Source organism: Myxine glutinosa, chromosome 1, assembly GCF_964187855.1.
Source record: "Myxine glutinosa chromosome 1, kmMyxGlut1.1, whole genome shotgun sequence".
Classification (NCBI taxonomy): Eukaryota; Metazoa; Chordata; class Myxini; order Myxiniformes; family Myxinidae; genus Myxine; species Myxine glutinosa.
The window spans coordinates 118787262-118805975 of NC_136261.1; the positions used below are offsets into that span (position 1 = coordinate 118787262).

Genomic DNA, 18714 nt, shown 5'->3' on the forward strand with positions numbered 1-18714 from the left:
TTTTCATCATACACTTTTCATCATAAACTTTTCATCATACACTTTTCATCATACTCTTTTCATACTCTTTTCATCATACACTTTTCATCATACACTTTTCATCATACACTTTTCATCATACACTTTTCATCATACTCTTTTCATCATACACTTTTCATCATACTCTTTTCATTATGCACTTTTCATCATACTCTTTACATCCTACACTTTTCATCATACTCTTTTCATCATACACTTTTCATCATGCACTTTTCATCATACTCTTTTCATCATACACTTTTCATCATTCACTTTTCATCATACACTTTTCATGGATACTCTTTTCATCATACATTTTTCATCATACACTTTTCATCATACACTTTTCATCATAAACTTTTCATCATACACTTTTCATCATACTCTTTTCATCATACACTTTTCATCATACACTTTTCATCATACACTTTTCATCATACACTTTTCATCATACACTTTTCATCATACTCTTTTCATCATACACTTTTCATCATACACTTTTCATCATACACTTTTCATCATACACTTTTCATCATACACTTTTCTTACTCATTTTCACTCCTCACCTTTACATTCTCTCTCTTTCATTTCTCTTTCCTCTCATTTATCATTGCAGCTCTTTTATTCAAGTCCGGGCCTTGATGAGGATAATGTATGCCGTGACTGGAGCCTTCAACATAAAAAAAATAAAAAATGTTACAATGCTAAACTTTGTCTAGCCACCAAAAAGCAGACCAGGTGGGGTCAAGTCGATGTCTTTTATAAGCCTCGCTGGACTCAAATTGGGGCAATATAGGAATGGTTAAAGAGAAAGAATGAGTTTGTTTTGCTTCGGAGATTTTATTTCATTTCATGAAATGTGTTTGTCTACTTGTATGTTGTACTACTGTATATGTTGTCTTAAAATTTTATTTTTTGCTTTTTTTGAGAACTTATGTTACTTTTTTAAAATGTTATTCGAAATTTCCTAAAGAACATTGCTCACCTTGACTCCATCAAACCGATCCTAATTTACAATTTCTTATAGTGCAGGATACATAGCGTGCCTCGACTATACTATGATGTCATAAGGAGAGCTTCTCAAATTCCAAGATCCACTTACAAACCTACCAGGCATGTTAAAGTTCAAAACTGTGCTATGAGATGTTATAAGATGAGCTTTATTTAAACTAACATCATCCGATTTATGTCACAGTATCCTAAAGTATAGCATTTGTTGCTAAACATACATGTCTTATATGCTTCAATAAGTCTTGTAAAGGTGTAAGGAGATACTTTTTTGTGGACTAAAACAAGTTACTAAATGCATAGTTCCAGCTCTGCACACTTATGGTGTGATCCTGGGGCCATGTATTTGTCATGTATTTATCAGCAGATGAAATTAAGAAACTCAAACAAAGGAGTGTGCAGATGAAAGAGAAGTAGAGGGTATTACATTGCAAGAAGAATGCAGAAACAAGAGAGAGGTTGAGAGGAAATAGTTTCAGAGGGGAGGGAATGAATGTACTGTATGTGCCATATGGCAGAATGCGTTGGGGTTATTTATTGTCATAAGGAAAACTATAAATTATTAAATTATTAAATTAAATGAAAATAAATTGAAATTATATCATTATATATAATTACAGCATAAAAATATTAAATATTAAATTGAAAATTATTAAAATATACGGCAAATTGCCATTTTGCATACCTGATAAATATGACATTGTTGCCTGTTCCTCGCTTGCATAAGGCATATCAATGCACGGGTTCATCAGATTTACCATTGTAGAAATCTCATCTATATCTCAAGCCATTTCATTCATCGTCATGTACTCCCAATGGCAGGTCAGTGTTGCTAAAGCATATTCTTGGATAAGAAAATACACTCGGTGGTTTGACATTGGCATTGCCTTCACAGCAGGGTCAGTAAGAGATCATGGCAGGAACTTAAAATTTGGCTCGCCTACTCTTTTTGAACAAAATGTCCTACTGTTTTTCAATGTTACTGTGCTGTACGGGATATTTGAAGTCGCCATACAATTGAATGCGAGCAAGAGGTGCACTCATTGATGAAACATCCTGCCTGTTATTCTCCAGTGTGACAGTTTATAGTGAGGCTGGGGACATTTCACGATAGAGGTGTAATTTATTGAACTCAAAGGAGCTCACCTAGGTATTACAGCAAGCACACATAGCCAGTATTTGCTGAACAAAGGTTTGAGAATAACAAAACTGAAAAGGAGCTGTTTGTCACTATTGTCCTGAACAACAAAAAACTATTGTGCGGTACTCAAAATAACAGGTGGCCTGTTATGTATTTCCATTTGAACCGATGGCTTGTGATGTTCGGAACATCGGTTCAAATCCCATGGACTAAATGCATTATTTGTCCATTGTGTACTCATGTCCTTTTAACTCACAATAAAGTACACTGATGTATACTGATGTCCTTGTCGTGCATGTGATTCATACATTAGGGAGGCAGTAAGGTAGAGGGGGTAAGGATCAAAATTGCTGCCACATTTGCATACCTAACAAGAAAGAGCAATCAGAGATTGCAGACCCTCACCACGACATGTTTGGGTGGTTTTGTTCTTTCGGCCCATGGGGTCTGATGGGTCCTCTGGGTCTTTGGGTTCTGTACGGTCTTCATGGCCTTCGTGGTCTTAATGGGTCTTTGAGTTGTAAAGGGGCTGAAGGGTCTTAGGTTTCTAAAGGGTCTATTTATTAATACACATACTCGTGTTCTGTGCGGACAACCAAACAAACAAACGGACTCAAATGAAATACCATCTGCTCTGGCGAGGGTAATAACTTAACGAACCAAGTTAAATAAATGTTAGCATACCTGGTTTTTGTTGACAGGATGGGTTAGAGGTATGCACTCTCAACTCTAAGCTGTCTAGCCAGGGTTAGAATCCCGACCCAGATATAAACTGTCATCTGGCGTTTCACAGGCAGGGTGATTCATCAATGTGTCTTGACCTTTGGATGGATGTTAAACTGAGTGTACCGTCTGCAGGAATTAGTTGGTCGATGTTAAATATCCCACGCGAAGACAATGTGAGCTATCGGCGGCACCATGAACAAATTGCAAATTCCGGGCCTAACTACTGCTGGGAAGGAAATGGCAAACCACCCAGTGTAATCATTACAAAGAAAGTGCTTCAGCAGTACTGAACCTGCCTTCTGGCAGAAAGCCAGAATACTAATAGGAATTCCTGGTTTCAAGAAATACAGTTATCAGAAATGACACCTCCATGATGAAATGACTTGATACATTCATGAGATGTTTCCACAAGGGCAAAAAAGTTACTCAAAAAGCAGATTTATAGTCTAGTAGAGAATTTCATTTTTGTCTTTGTATGGGTAGTGCAGCAAAATGTAGTTTAATTGGCTGTAGTGCAACTATTAGCTGAGGAAAATCACTGCAAATGCGGTCAAACAGGATGGAAGTGCTTCGTAAGCGGATATCTTGGCGATTGTGCTCAACACAAAGGGCGTCCGGAGAGGAGCAGAGCTTTCGGTGAGATCCGTCAAGCACCGTTTGTAGTACCTTGGCCCGTGCTTGCCATGCCACAATCTGAGCAAGGTTCTACAGGGATAGAAAGAAGAACGAGTGTGGTATTGTTATGAATGTTGGAATATTAATCTCTGTCACCATTAATCATAATGTTGATGCCGTCATTATCTTAAAATGTCCAACGTCAATCATCAATGTAATGATGATATTTAGTCGATGCAGTTTTAACTAAGATACATAATACTACAACTGACAAGAATGCAAGTTCTCATTGAGGAAACAGCCCACAAAATGCACCTTCAAAATGGGACGTTGGAGATTTTAGTTTTAAATACCAAAACCAAAAAAAAACGGATCTGGATTCGGACCTGAACCAAAATCGAATGGGCTTATTCTTGCCACCTGACCAACTCGTCCACCAAGTTTAGTCATAATTCTTCCACAACCTTTTAAAAATTATAATGATATTTATCACTTTTCACCTGATCTCTCAAAGGGAAAAATCACTTGGAAAATTAAATAATTCTCGTATCCGAATCAATATTCACATCTTCACCAAAATCAAATCGATTTGGTCTTGTCACACACACAACCTCTCACCAACTTTCATCCAAATCTGCCCATAACTTTTTGAGATATCCTGCTACATGTATTTTTTGGCCCGATCACCCAATGGTGAAGAATCACTTAGAAATTAAATAATTCTCTCATCCGAATCCAGATACGGATCTTCACCAAAATCTATTAATTTCGTCCTTGTATACATACCCAACCTCTCTGCCAAATTTTTTCCGAAACCGTCCACACATTTTGAGATATTTTGTTCACAAACAAACAGACAGGGGTGAAACAGACATCATTGAAACACACAAACAAACAGACCTTCGGTGGCAGAGGTAATAACGGTTGAAGAAATGCAAAAGATATATAAATAAACAATTATTTCAAAGTTGTGTGTCGGTTGTGGATACGGTAAAGTGTATACAAATAAATATTGGTTCCCAAAAGCATATTGTCGTGTTCCTGGTGATTAAAATCTTCCAAGGAAAGGGATTTCCGAACGAGCTTTAACTCCGAGGCGTTCTGTCAAAATATAGCGAAGAAAATGCATGATAAATGAAACTATATTCCTAAATTGGAGCACCCGCACAGACTCGAATACAGACAAAGGATAAAATAACTGAAAATAAATAGGTGTGATTTGTGATACTTATCTCCAATCGGCTGGGTGTCTCGTCAGGAAACGTCAAGATCGTGTGAGGTCTTTGCGTGCGAAACTCGCTCGGAAGCGCAAAGTAGGCCTCCCGCGCGAAGCGAACGAGCTTGGCGTGCAGCTCGCTCTTCCAGCCGTGCTTGTCCTCACGATCTCTGCATGGAAACCGCAGCTCTCCGTCCGCAGAGTCCCTCTTCACGGCCACTAGCAAGATGTCGGAACACGACCGTTCGCGGTGGAGCTTCAGGCGCAAGATCAATAGCGATCATTCACCAACAAAGTCCGGACCCAAGAGATAAGAGAAAATGTCGGCTCACTACCGTTCAACACCAGTTCCAAAACGAGAAGAACCAAGAGGACATCGATGCTGAGAGAGAGAAAATATCAATGTCGAGAGAGATAAAATGTCGATCGCTATCGGATCCAGAATCAGAAGGGAAGAGAAAGGAAAATGTGTGCCGTTCCAACTATTTTGTACACGCGGCTCAGACATCATCCATGCCTGCTTCACCAATCCCATAGTCCCATCTTACCAGACCTTGTGTCAATTAAATCCCTGATCAATCACTGCTCTTCTAGGCGTGGCCTCACGAACATGCCTGTCCTCTGCGCTCACCAAGTCAATATTATCAGCGACAGTGCTTCATGCCTGGTTTCCGGTTAGTTTTTAATTAGTGTGGTTAATGGCCGATTTCTTACTAGGTGTGTGTAGTGCGGTGTCATAAGGAACACAGGAAAAGATTACAGAGGCAATTACAAACAGGGAATTAATTACCCATAATCCCTCGCGAATTAATAAGCCCCACCTCTCTGATGGGGACGAAGATACAAGCTTACCCGACATCCGGTCTACACAAATTCCCTACTTATGATACATCGAGGTTTCTTCTTCTTCACGGCAGTCGGAGCAAACTAATCTATACAATCTACCTGGACAAAAGTATCCCTACCTCCCACAAACGTAACAATATACAATCCTGTAGTACCATTCTGTAAAAAAAAAAAAAATTTAACTTCAGAAATAAAATTGTGTCACATGACTTTTGGCTCCAATTCCAAAAATCATTTGACGTGCCTCTTGCCCAGATATTGCTGAATATGTTTACCGAATATGAAAGAAATGTGTCCAGTCATTTTTGAGTCGAGACTCCGGGTGGACAGATGGACTGACAGGACCCAAAATATAAGCTGCCAGATGGGCTTACACCAGGTTGGGGGCTAATAAAGTTTTTTCAGCAGTTTAAGGATGATGACTCAATATTGTGCCATACAGCACCCCCGCCCCATGTATAGGCAGACAGTAGCTGCATCACTCTGTTGATCTGATAAATGTAACATCCTTCATTCATGGGAAATCTCAGTCTTACCCTGTTACTCTGGATGGATCGTCAAATGAACCCACCTATCTATTTCCTTGGTCATTCACTGGAAGATGTTCAGTCTCTTGATCTTCGAGGCATCACCATTACCCATGACGTCTGTTAGGCCGACCATATAGCCAAGGTGCATGGCTTCCACAGTCAACCACAGAATGGGCATCCTCTGCAGATTCAATTCATTCCTTTAAAAATCAAAACTACTCACAGCCTTCAAGGCCTTAGTCCGTAGCTCTCTTTTCTTTACCACCGCTCCTCGGTCTACTTCCCTCTGATCAGGACATCAAGCCAGAGGACCAGTCTGCCAGCACCAATCGTTGGTGCCGTTAAATATCCAAGCAGAGTCTTTTGCGAAGAGTAGCCGAGTTATCATTGTCTCCCTGGACAAATTCCTGCACCGACTGACTTGTGCTTGTGCCATATGACCTCTGTGGATATCGTAAAGCATTAACTTTGCCAAGTAAAGCATTAACTCAACGACCAACCGCTCAGCATTAACTTTGCCAAGAGATTGTTTCTTGCACATCATGACCCTGAGAATACCATGGTACAATGATAATGATGATGAGCAATAAGTCTGTTGCTGTATAAAAAGGTCATACACACCACAAAGTGTAAAGACTTTTTACTCTTATCCCCATACGAGTAAATTTCCTTCCTGCAGTCATTTACTTTGAAGCTCTATTAGGAAAGTCCCATCTAATCTCAACGTGGCCAAAACGATGCTATCTTGGTTCAAAATCTTTATATAATCCTAAATTCCATTTCTGCACCTGTAAACCATTTGATGAAGTGAGCGAAATGACAAGACGTCGAAGTTATATTCATGCTGCAACATGTATGTTAGTCGATATGCACGTATACTCCATTTCAAACGTTGCATCTGTTCTTTCTTACCATTATTTTTTTCTCCTTCATTTGCTGTGCCTCCTGAAACTGATTAGACGAAGTAACTTTGCATCCGTTCACATGCTCTTGTCTTCTTGCAAGCTCCGTACCCAACACTTTATGAGCCTCCTGCATCTCTGTTAAGTGAGTGTTGTAGGACGTAGCATCCTGAAAATAGGCAGATGTGGGTGGGTAAAGATTAATACATTCATCCATAGGAATGATATAAATGTCACATCTCTGCCTTCCATTCAGCAATCCTAGTCTTCTTTCTTATTCTTTATCCTTTTTATTACTTGCAAAATCGAAGATTTTTCAAGTATATTGGTCGGTTGCGTTTGTGGTTCTGTCTGTTTGTTTGTCACCGACCTACAGGTCACAATTCGAAACCGATCGTCACGAAACTTCACCAAGTTGTATAGGTCGTCCCAATTGAGAAGCCTATTGTTTTTGGGGTCAAAAGGTCAACATAGGCCAAAGGTCACCAACTTTGACAAATTTCTAAAATCCTCAATTTTCATCCAATTGACTTGAAATTTGAAGAGGACTTGCATATCTGGTCACTGAATTAAACCACCAAGTATATTTAAGGTCAACATTGGGCAAAAGGTCAACATAGGCCAAATTTCTAAAATCCTCAATTTTCATCCGATTGACTTTAAATTTGAAGAGGACTTGCATATCTGGTCACTGAATTCAACCACCAAGTATTTTTGAGGTCAACATAGGCCAAAAGGTCAACATATGCCAAATTTCTAAAATCCTCAATTTTCATCCAATTGACTTGAAATTTGAAGATGGAGACGTCAAAGGTCAAAAAACGTCAAAGGTCAACTCAAAGTCAACCTTACAAAATCATCATTTTTCATTTGAAAAATCGTCACTTTTCTTCCTGTTGACCCGAGCTTTGATCAAGATTGTCAATTTTAATCTTGATGAAATGGACAATTTGCTGTATCAATGGAATTTTTTTTTCTTGGGGTTGGGGGGCATATTTTGCAAGTATCGTGCTCCTCATGACGTCTTCTTGTTTATTCTTTGTTACGTTAATGTATGTGGGTGGGGAGGGGAAGGATTGGGGATTAAAGGTAGAAATAATGCCTTAGTATTGTTTATGTTCATTGCAAAGGATTAGTAAATCACTTCTGTGATAAGATTGATGTTTAGTGCTCAGTGGTCTAATGCGCTACCCACATGGAGAATGAGCTTGGTCCAATTTAGTGCTTAGATAGGTGAAGGATGTCTCGTTTTGTGACCCTCTGTGTGAACTGAGTAGGTCTGGATGGTGAGTAAGAAGAGACAATGAGGTACCAATGTGGTCTGACACCCTTCTTCTCAGGTGTAATTGCCGCACACACTTATCCACCTCAGGAGATAGTTGGCTGGGCCTCCATCCAGTGCGGCACTGCCAGCGACATGGTAAGTGACTGGATATAGGGCTCGTGGCAGCCGCACATTGGCTTGCTATGATCACCTCTATGATCATCACATCACCTCTATGATCCAGGCTCCACCCAGGGGGCGTGGAGACTAGTGTGGGGTTGGTGGAGGCAAGAAGGGACAGCAAGTGGGAGGTCACACTCTTCCTCACTCGCTCTGTATCTTAAGGGCCTATCTCATTGGCGGAGACGTCGCCGCGACTGCCGCGACTGATCAGTCGCGGCAACTCGGGCAACTCGGGCGACTTGGGAGACCAAAAAATGGCTTGCGCTCTCACCAAGACGACGCCAGGGCGACGTCTACGCCAGGGCGATGATATTCATCACTACTCCTTTCGCTACATTTTTTACATATTTTTGCATGTATTTATTTTAATGCAATTAAATATAAATTCAATGCAATTTAAATATACACTCACATGTAGGTAGGGGCTTCTTGATCTCCTCGAAGATGTTCTGCATATCAACAAGGAAGGTTTCAACCGCTGCTTTCTTGTATTGGTTATCTTTGTATCTTGCATACGATTTATCGTAAAATTCCGGATGATCCTCCCAGAAGTCAGCCATTGCCTCTTGAGGCCTCTTTCCAATCATATTGTTTTCTAGTCGGATCGCCACTGGAACCATGTTCCTCATCTTCTCTAGCATCAACTGCTGCCTCAGCATCCACAAACTGCGCTGAAGCTGCTACAACTGCTTCATCCTCCTTCTTCTTGCCCTTCCGGCCCCCACTGCCCTTGGGTGGTCTCCAAAAAGTCTCCAAAAAATCGAACATGTTTGAATTTCCCGCGACTTCCCGGAGACCCGGCTAGTCTCCAGGAGACGTCGCGGAGACGTCTCCGCAACCAGCGGGGACTCGAGTCGCCACCAGGTCGCCACCTAGTCTCCAGGCCAATGAGATAGGCCCTTTAATGGGCCCTCTCACGCTCGTGGCATTCATCGTGAATTGTTGGTGTTGTGCGTAGATGGCGGACCGAAGGGAGGAGAGGGCACCCAATTTATGCGCCAACCTAGTTTTGCCCGTCTGCCTTTGCTGCAACCACTTGGTTCACCATCAAACACATACCCTTAAAACCCTCTGGGTTCAGTGCGAATGATTTGTGTGGCTCTGATGCCTTAGCGGTGTAGTTATTTTTCAATGTTATGTATTTATCTCTTTGTCCCTTTGCATGTCGGGATTCTCCATATTTGTTGTTTCGTGGTTAATAAATATTTTATCTACTTCATATCACATGTCCCTTGCTCTGCATCTCTCTGCACTTGTAAAACACTTCAGCCCATGCTCATGCCTAGAAGTCGCTGAAGCTTGGTCTGATAAAACCACTCATATTGGATTGTGAGCAGATTCATTGTGCTTACCAGCCATCCACTTGACCCGTGGGTCGCTCCCACCTCCTGGGGTGGTAACGCTTGCGTGCATGGTTCCCACCACCTGGGGTGGTAAATTTTACTGTCGGTGGGCCATTCTTGTGACAGTATCTTTCCTTCTCATCACCTCTATGTTTCATGGTCTGTGTTAAACTGGCACATCAGATGCCTGGTCTCCACAAGCACAATGGTAGTGTCACCTCTTCCACCTACCATTGTGCGCTGGTAGTGAGGCCAAGCTGTGATAGATACATCCTCATGGTACAAACTTTCAGTTGAACTCGCTTTAAATCATGCCTAAATGACATCACTCTGGATGTGCAGGTAGTGGACAAAAATGGTGTAATGTCACTTAAATAGGCGTTGGGCCACCACATGCAGCCCATACGGCCTGTATGTGCCGTGGCACTGAACCAAACAGTGTCTGGAACTCTGCAGGATGGATGTGGCACCATTCCTCCATGAGAAAATCAATCAACTCACACCTGCGTGATGGAGGTGGAAAACGCTGTCTCAGGCGTCGTTCCAGAATATGCCATAAATGCTCGATTGGGTTCAGATCTGGTGTCTGAGAAGCCCATTGCATATGGATGACATCAGTGTCATGCTTATCAGACCTATGGACGACCATAAATGCTCTGTAGATGGGGGCATTGTTATCCTGGAAGACACCCCTCCCAGCAGGAAATAAGTGATCCTCTTCACCCTATGTTGCAGCATTTAAGTAGTGTACTTAAGTCAGTACCATATAGTAGCGATTGGCATTGACCTTGCCTTCTAAGGGAATGACTGCACACAAAACCATGCCAGGAAAATGTGCCCAACAACATTACAGAACCACCAGAATCCTTCACTGCTGGAACCAAATACTCAGGATTGTAGAGATCTGTAGGTTGGCGCCACATGTGCAATCATACATTTGTCGAGAACATGGTGAAGGATGATTCATCTGTCCATATCACACTGCTCGGTAGTCCATTGCCTGTGATATTTGCACCACTGGACTTGCAAACATGCATTGCCAGATGTGATGAGCGGTTTGTGCACTGCGACCCGACTATGGAATCCCGCTCTGTGGAGTTCTCGGCGGACCATTTTTGATGAAACTGGCTGCTCGCACCCCAAGTCGAAATTTACAGTCAATTGATCTGCAGTTGCTCGCCTGCCTTGCCTTGTACTTCAAATGAATGCATGGATATCACGATCCTGAGGTATGTGCTTCCGCCCATTTGTTGCCCTTTACTGATGATGTCTTTCACTTGGAGTTCTATGCTGCCATCACCTTAGACACCGTTGCTCATGAAACATCAGCAAGTTGAGCTGTCTTTGTCACTGAAGTTCCTGCCAAACGCGCCCCAACAATCACCCCTCTTTCAAAGTCACCGAGGTCTCCTCTAGCAGCCAGGCTAGCCAGAATGATAGGCAACCAGGCCTGTGCAGCATTTTTATACATGACCCTAAGCATGCTGGGATGTTATTTGCTTAATTAACATATGGGCCACACCTGTGTGGAAGACATTGCTTTCAATATACTTGGTATCCCTCGTTTACGCAGGCGTTTCCATTTTTTGTCCACCACCTGTAGGTAAGTTGAATTTAAATGCATCATATAATGGCTTATGTCAGGAATCCAAGTAGAATCAAAACAAACAAGTAAATAAATAGATAAAAAAGCAGACAGAGGGAGTGACTGATTTACTGTGTGTTTTTTCTGAGTGCAGAACCTCTTTCAAATGTGGATGGAGGATGTTCATTAATGTCGATATCCACTAGAACAATGTTTTTAAACAGGGGGTCTGCAAATCTCTGGGGTCTGTGTCCACGTTGGTGGTACACATTATTTGGGGTCTGTGAAGCAAGTGAAACATGTATTTTTTTCTATCATGGCTCATGAACGAGCTATGACACACCAGAGCAGAGTACGTGAAAAAACAAACTGAGAATGAGATTAAGGGGATTAAGGAGAGTGAGGTAAGATGGCTTTGACGAACAAGCTGAAACAAACTCAGGCAGAAGAAGAGGCTGAAGGAAAAGGTAAAACCAGTGATGAATGAACAATGGAAAAAATAAACAAAAGGTGGGAGGAGGAACATGGGAGATAACAATAACCTGTAAGATTAGGGATAGGTGATGACCTGAGGGTTTGTGAAGTATCCAGCAATGAAACAGAAATGTAGGTAGGAAGAAGAAGCAGGATTAAGGAAAGATATTTAGAAATGAGAACAGAGGGATAGCAAACTTTTAAAATTGTGATTTGAATTAACGTGGCGATCCAATTTTCAATAGGGTTCTTCCTTATGCCTAGATACACCCACACACCAGATTAGAAGTTGGTACTTCGCTTATTTTTCAAGATATTCTGCTCACAAGGTTCAGACATACATGGCATCAGACATACATGGCGGCGGCCATCTTGGAGGTTGACGTGGGTTGCACGACACACACCAAATTCGAATGCGGTCCTTCGCTTACGCACGCACGCACGCACGTACGCACGCACGCACGCATGCCCGCACGCACGGACAGACGGACACACGGACGGAGGGGAAAACCATAGTCCCCCTTTCGCACCGCGGTGCGACGGGGGACAATAACCTGTACAGAATAATCACCTGCCTAACGCAACCAGCGGCCACCATACTTGCTTCCCTTCGTAAGCTGAAATTTGTCCAAAATGGTCATTGATTCCATTGTAAATCATTAAATTCAGTCACCTTTCCAGTAAAATAAAACGTAAAATAAGGCATAAAACAGTTTTCACACAAAACACACCGACAGATCACTTACAGATCTCTGTGATCGATGCCGGACTCGGTGGTGTAATGATTAGAGTATCTGCTCTGCGTCTGGGAAGTCGGTGGTTTGAAACCCGACCGAGTCATACTAAAGACTTTAAAAATGGTACGTGCTGCTCCCTTGCTTGATGCTCAGAATATAAAAGGATATAGCACAAACAAACAACGCTGGGAAAGCAATGGCAAACCACCCAGTGTAATCGGTGAGAAAAGCGGCGCCATTGCTGTGACGTCACTGGTACCATGAGCATCTCAGGATGTGACGCCACTTCCCTGAAACTCAGAGGCTATGTTTGTCTTGTTTAATAGTGGTGTGTCGTGTCTCGCCTGTCTGTTCATGTGTGTAAGATGTGTGAGTGGCAGCTCCATTACGAGCCGTAGATCATGTAAAAATATTGCGTTTCGGTGAACGTAACTTACGAGTTCCATGTTTCAGTGCATATTGCATTTTATCGTTCATCAATTCTGTACGCTCACTGCAATCATCTGCTCCGATTTAGATTGCATTTTCGATTTTAAAATTCGACTCAGTTTTCAGTGATAACAAATTCTGAAAGGTTTGCTTACAGTACACATTTGGGTACTTGTGCTTGAATTAATTATCGACGCTGTAATGCAGAAAAATGGCGACCAAGATGGCGACCGCAAACCTGTACAGAAAGACCACCCGTCTATAAAGGCCACTTTTTCTGTTTACCTTGAGTGGTCTTTCGATACAGGTTTGACTGCATTTTTCTTTCACTTCAATAAATTATGGATATAATTATTCACCCTTGTTTCTGTAATCCCTCCTGGTTTCACTTTTCTGAATCAGGTATGAATCACCACTCCACAAGAAAAATGTGTGCACCAGAAATCGTAAATGACATCACATGTCACATATAATTAACCTCAAACCCAAGAGTTCCCTTCCTGTGATATCTCAAACAATTCAAACTAAATTTGAGCTTGAACAGCTCTTCTTCTTCTTCGTATGCAGAGTGTGGGTAGTGCCATCAGTTTTGTGGAGGGGTGGGGGATGAGGGGAGGTTGCTGCTGGGGGATGAGGGAAGGTTGCTGCTGGGGGATGAGGGGAGGTTGCTGCTGGGGGATGAGGGGAGGTTGCTGCTGGGGGATGAGGGGAGGTTTCGTTCCATTGATTGAATGCCCTCTGAAGGTTAGAGCAGGAATTTGGAATGTGTTCATGGTGCCGGCGATAAATCGCCTACTCTTCACGAAGGACACCATGCGGTCTTTAATATCCACCGACTAATGTCGGCAGACCGGACACCTAGTTTGACGTCTATCTGAAGGACGACATACATAGTCAGGTTCACTATGTTAACAAATATAATTTCTTTCAAAATTTTGAGACTAGCAAACCTGTACATTTTTGGAATCTTCAGAGCATGGAGAATCCGAAAACCAATGTTGGCATTTGCACAGACACCTGCATGGCCGCCATTTTGGATTTTGAAAATGGCCGCCATAAAATACATATTTTGCGCGATCTCGGCTTCTAGTCAACCTAGAGACTTAATTAAATATGCTAATCCTATGTTTTCTGGGTCAAGGAATCCAATAAAGGCCTCAAAATAGTGCTCAGGATTATAGAAAAGCAACAAACAAAGGTAATTGAAAACCATTGTCTTTATATTTGTGATATAACTGTATTAAATAATACATGATATTGCAAGTCCTTTGAAGTTATAGGTTGTTATAGGAAGTTATAGGTAGTATCAGATTGAACTATAAGTCCTATACACAGGATCTACGAGGTCTATACCGTTCAGGAATATGCTTTTACAGATCTTCATCACTGTCCTGAGTGTCATTTTCGCAAAGGTGTCTATGCAAATGCCAACATTAATTTTTGGATTCCTCATGCTCTGAATATTCCAAAAATGTATAGTTTTGCTAATCTACCAAAATTTTGAACGAAAAAACATAGTGAACATGACTAACACATTGATGCCTCAACATGCACAATGATGCCTCGCCCTGCATGCAAAAAACTAAAATGATAGTTTACAGTTGGGAGGCAACTTATCTCGACCTCATTTCACTCAAATTGATCAGTCGGATGCACTGGTGGTAAAGATGGCAATGGGAAATGCATAATATCCCACCTTTTGTGCACTTCGAATTGCCCTGCTCATTTCTCCAAGCTTGCGGTGCAGCTCTGTCTGCGTTGGAGTACTTGATCCACACCGTTCCAGCACCTCGTTGTGCATTGTGATCGACTCCCGCCGTGACACTGCTGCCTCCATGTCACGCGTCAGGTCCATCTGCTGTCTCTTCAACTGTGAATAGCACACCTGGTGGTGCACCCAGGGCAGCAAAAGCAATAATATTATCAATGTGAATCATATGAAGATTTCATACTTTAATTACTTTTGTTTACTTTCAAAATTAGAGAGAATTGAAATTGTAAAAAATAGTCCAGCATTGCAAAAAATATTATATATAAAAAGGGGCAAGTTATGTTAAACATTTAATACGAGGGGAAAAGCCTGTCAAAGTAACGGATGCACAAAACTCAACACAATACAGGATTGCAATAAATACAAAGTTGTGAATTACGTCCAAAGGAATTATTTGTAATAAATAATCCAGTTCAAGAAATGAGACTTTCTCTGGGGATGACTAGAGGTGAGGAGAGCCATTTGTCAACACATTGCATATTGGAATGACAGCATTGTGAGTTGAGCACAACCCCTCCCCAACAGTAGGGTAAGGACATCAGCATTCCCGAGCCCCCAACAGAGAAGGGTAAGACGATCTTTAGTGACCTCCCTCCGACTCTCACTAAAATTCATACAGACTTTATACATCGAAAACGATACTAGGATGTCATTCTTCACTGCCTTATCGGTGATAGCTGACTGATGAAGTTCAATCATTCCGTCACACCCTAACATGATCTGTTTGGTATAACTAACGCTCAACATCACCCCTCTCTCTGATATTTACATAATCTTTCTGAAATATTTAAATCTTTACATTTTATTAAGACACCCTGTATTTATTTAAACTTTTCCATACTGTTAATTGTCTTTTCTTCATCTATCTATAATTCCAGTAATCTCTGTGTGTATGTTTGTATGTTTGTATGTTTGTATGTTTGTATGTCTGTATGTCTGTGACCGCTGTTTCTCGACAACCACGGGTCCGATATACTTTAAACTTGCCAGGTATATTGCTGGGGACCCGAGGATGTGCCTTTTCAAGGTTTCATATTAATCGGAGAAGTAGTTACCGAGCTATGTCCAAAAAACGATTCAACCAATCAGAGAGCAGCGAGCTATCACGTGTGCCGAACGTGGCGAACAGACTCTGCCTCGGACGGCACATTTGAGAGCGTATTCATTTATTTCACGTTGGAAAACTATGTTGCCGTTAAACTATGTTTTAAAACTAATTAAAACTAATTTGCGATTCATCGTAACTGCGATTTGCGACCTTCCGGACAGTGAAGACTGCACTTCCGGCAGCCAATCACAGAATGCGTTGTTGCGTAGGCGTGGCCGATGTGAGAGCGAGCCGAGCCGAGCGCGTGCGCCATTACGGTTCGTAATTCGATTTCTTCCGGAGAAAATAATAATTTCTCGATTTCTTATGCGCATTATTTCTCCCAATTCAGTCAGAGCGAAGGGCGGAAGCGAAGAGCGTTGTTTTTTTTGTTTACGGGCGTACGGGCGTACGGGTGGGGTAGAGCGTACGGGTAGCGTTTTTTTTTTTTTTTGGCAAGGAACGGGCACCCACGTACGGGCATGCCCTAGTTGAAATAATTGCAGTATCTGAACGCTGTGACTCTTCATCATTAACTGATCATCAGCATATAATTTTGACGATGAAGTTGATAGATTTTTGCAATTATCATGAATACAAGCATGTGATATGACCAGCAAAACTGATGAATCATCTTCTTAACACAATCCTCTTCTAACTTGCTGTACACATAGTCTGGCAGCTAAGCTAAATATAGCATAACAATTGTGCATTTTGTGAGGAAAGCACCAAATTTGGCACACTAGTAGACTATCATATTATGAAAAGATCTGGATATTGGGCCATCTCAGATTCAGAGATTTGATTTTTGCAAGATTTGCAGATTTTGCAGATTTGCAAGCTGAGATTGCAACGCCAGGGACGGCCGACTCCTTCCTGCGAGCTGCCCACGTCACCCGCACAAGAAGAGCTCATCAAATCACTGCAGCGGCACTGCACATCCTGCAACACCGTGCGTATGAACGCCACTGTATGACATATGCTGACGATGCAGAAGACCTGCCTGAGTTCGAAGACTGGTGTCACCAGAGAGGAGAAGACATTCCCAACTTTCAGTACTGGGCAACTCTGCTGGAACTAGAGATGTTGGTACTGGTCTACGTGCGTTCTCTGCGGCAGGCTTCATTCACGATGTACCTTGATGCCCTGACGGAACTGGTCCCATGGTTCCATGCCTTAGACCACACACACTATGCCAGGTGGGTCCCTGTTCACCTGATGGACATGGTTGCACCCCCAATGAAGCACCCAGATGTAGCCAGAGAATTCAGGGCTGGCAACTTCACTGTACAGAAGACGAAGAAGGTGTTCTCTTCGATCCCAATCGAATCGAAATCTTGCAAAAATCAAATCTCTGAATCTGAGATGGCCCAATATCCAGATCTTTTCATAATATGATAGTCTACTAGTGTGCCAAATTTGGTGCTTTCCTCACAAAATGCACAATTGTTATGCTAAGTTGCCCCACTGACATCCAACATATCCATTCCATATAATTCATTGCCTTAATCACAGCTCTCCTTGCTGCTTTCTTATTTTGCCCATAAGAGCAGTGGTGTAGTTAGGGTTTGTGGTGCCCGGGACAAAGGTTAATACTAGCACCTCACAGGCTCTGGCATAGTCAGGAATTTATATTGGGGGGAGGGGAGGGTCATATGAAACGGAGATATAGAATACCAGAGTTCGGCTAACTTAACAATAGGCGCAATGTTGTTACTCAACTGTTCATGTGCGGGTAGCGTCAATTACAGTCGTGGGCAAAAATAATGGCACCCTTGTACTTTTTTCAAATAACTCAGAATTTTCTATAAAAATAAGTTGAAATTGACAAAAAAAAAAAAAACAACAAAAAAACAAAAAAAAAAAAAAAAAACATACGTTTTTCCTAACATAAACATAAGTAAACATAACATAAGTAAGTAAAACATAAGTAAAAAACATAAACATGAGTTAAGCATAAGTAAACATAAGAATTTTCTATAAAAATAAGTTGAAATTGACAAAAGTACAGTATTTGGTCTCCACACAATTCTTTATTTCACTGTTAATATTACAAAACCTTTGTTTTTCATTCAGAACTTAATATGTCCTTTTAAATAATAAAATAAAAAGAAATCGCATTAAAAAAATTATTGACACCCTCGACTTAATATTTGGTAGCACAACCTTTGGACAAAATAACTGCAGTCAACCACTTCCTATAGCCATGAATGAGCTTCCTACACCTCTCTATTGGCAGTTTGGCCAACTCTTCTGGTGCAAACTACTCCAGTTCTCCCAGATTTGAAGGGTGCCTTCTCCCAACTGCTGTTTTCAGATCTCCCCACAGGTGTTCAATGGGATTTAGATCTGGACTTATAGCTGGCCACTTCAGCACAGTCCAGCATTTTGTCTTGAACCATTCCTGGGTGCTTTTTGAAGTGTGTGTTGGGGTCATTGTCCTGCTGCAAGACCCATGACCCAGCTTTGTGACACTGGGTTGAACATTGCGTTCTAAAATGCCTTGGTAATCTCCTGATTTCATGATGCCATGCACACATTCAAGGCACCCAGTGGCAGGGGCAGCACAGCAACCCCAAAACATCACTGAAGCTCCTCCATGTTTGACTGTAGGGAAAGTGTTCTTTTCTTTGTAGGCTTCATTTTGTTTTCTGTAAACATAGAGATGATGTGCTTTGCCAAAAAGTTAAATTTTAACTAATCTGTCCACAGGACATTCTCCCAGAGGGATTTTGGCTTGTGCAGGTGTGTTTTGGCAAACTCTAGTTGGGCTTTCTTATGTCTCTCAGCAGTGGGGTCCTCCTGGGTCTCCTACCATAGAACCCCCTTTCATTAAGCT

General features: G+C 41.7%; 1 protein-coding gene across 1 annotated transcript in view; it reads right to left on the reverse strand.

Annotated features, from left to right (window-relative positions):
* Window positions 1–1162: 1162 nt before the first annotated feature.
* CCDC40 (coiled-coil domain 40 molecular ruler complex subunit) overlaps window positions 1163–18714 on the reverse strand; it is a 107356-nt gene continuing 89804 nt past the window's right edge. Inside the window, exons 17-19 of the mRNA XM_078784153.1 lie at window positions 14714–14902; window positions 7013–7171; window positions 1163–3598 (exon numbers count right to left, since the gene is read on the reverse strand). Coding sequence (XP_078640279.1) covers window positions 3353–3598; window positions 7013–7171; window positions 14714–14902 — 594 coding nt within the window. The 3' untranslated portion in view covers window positions 1163–3352. The remainder of the gene's footprint in view (window positions 3599–7012; window positions 7172–14713; window positions 14903–18714) is intronic.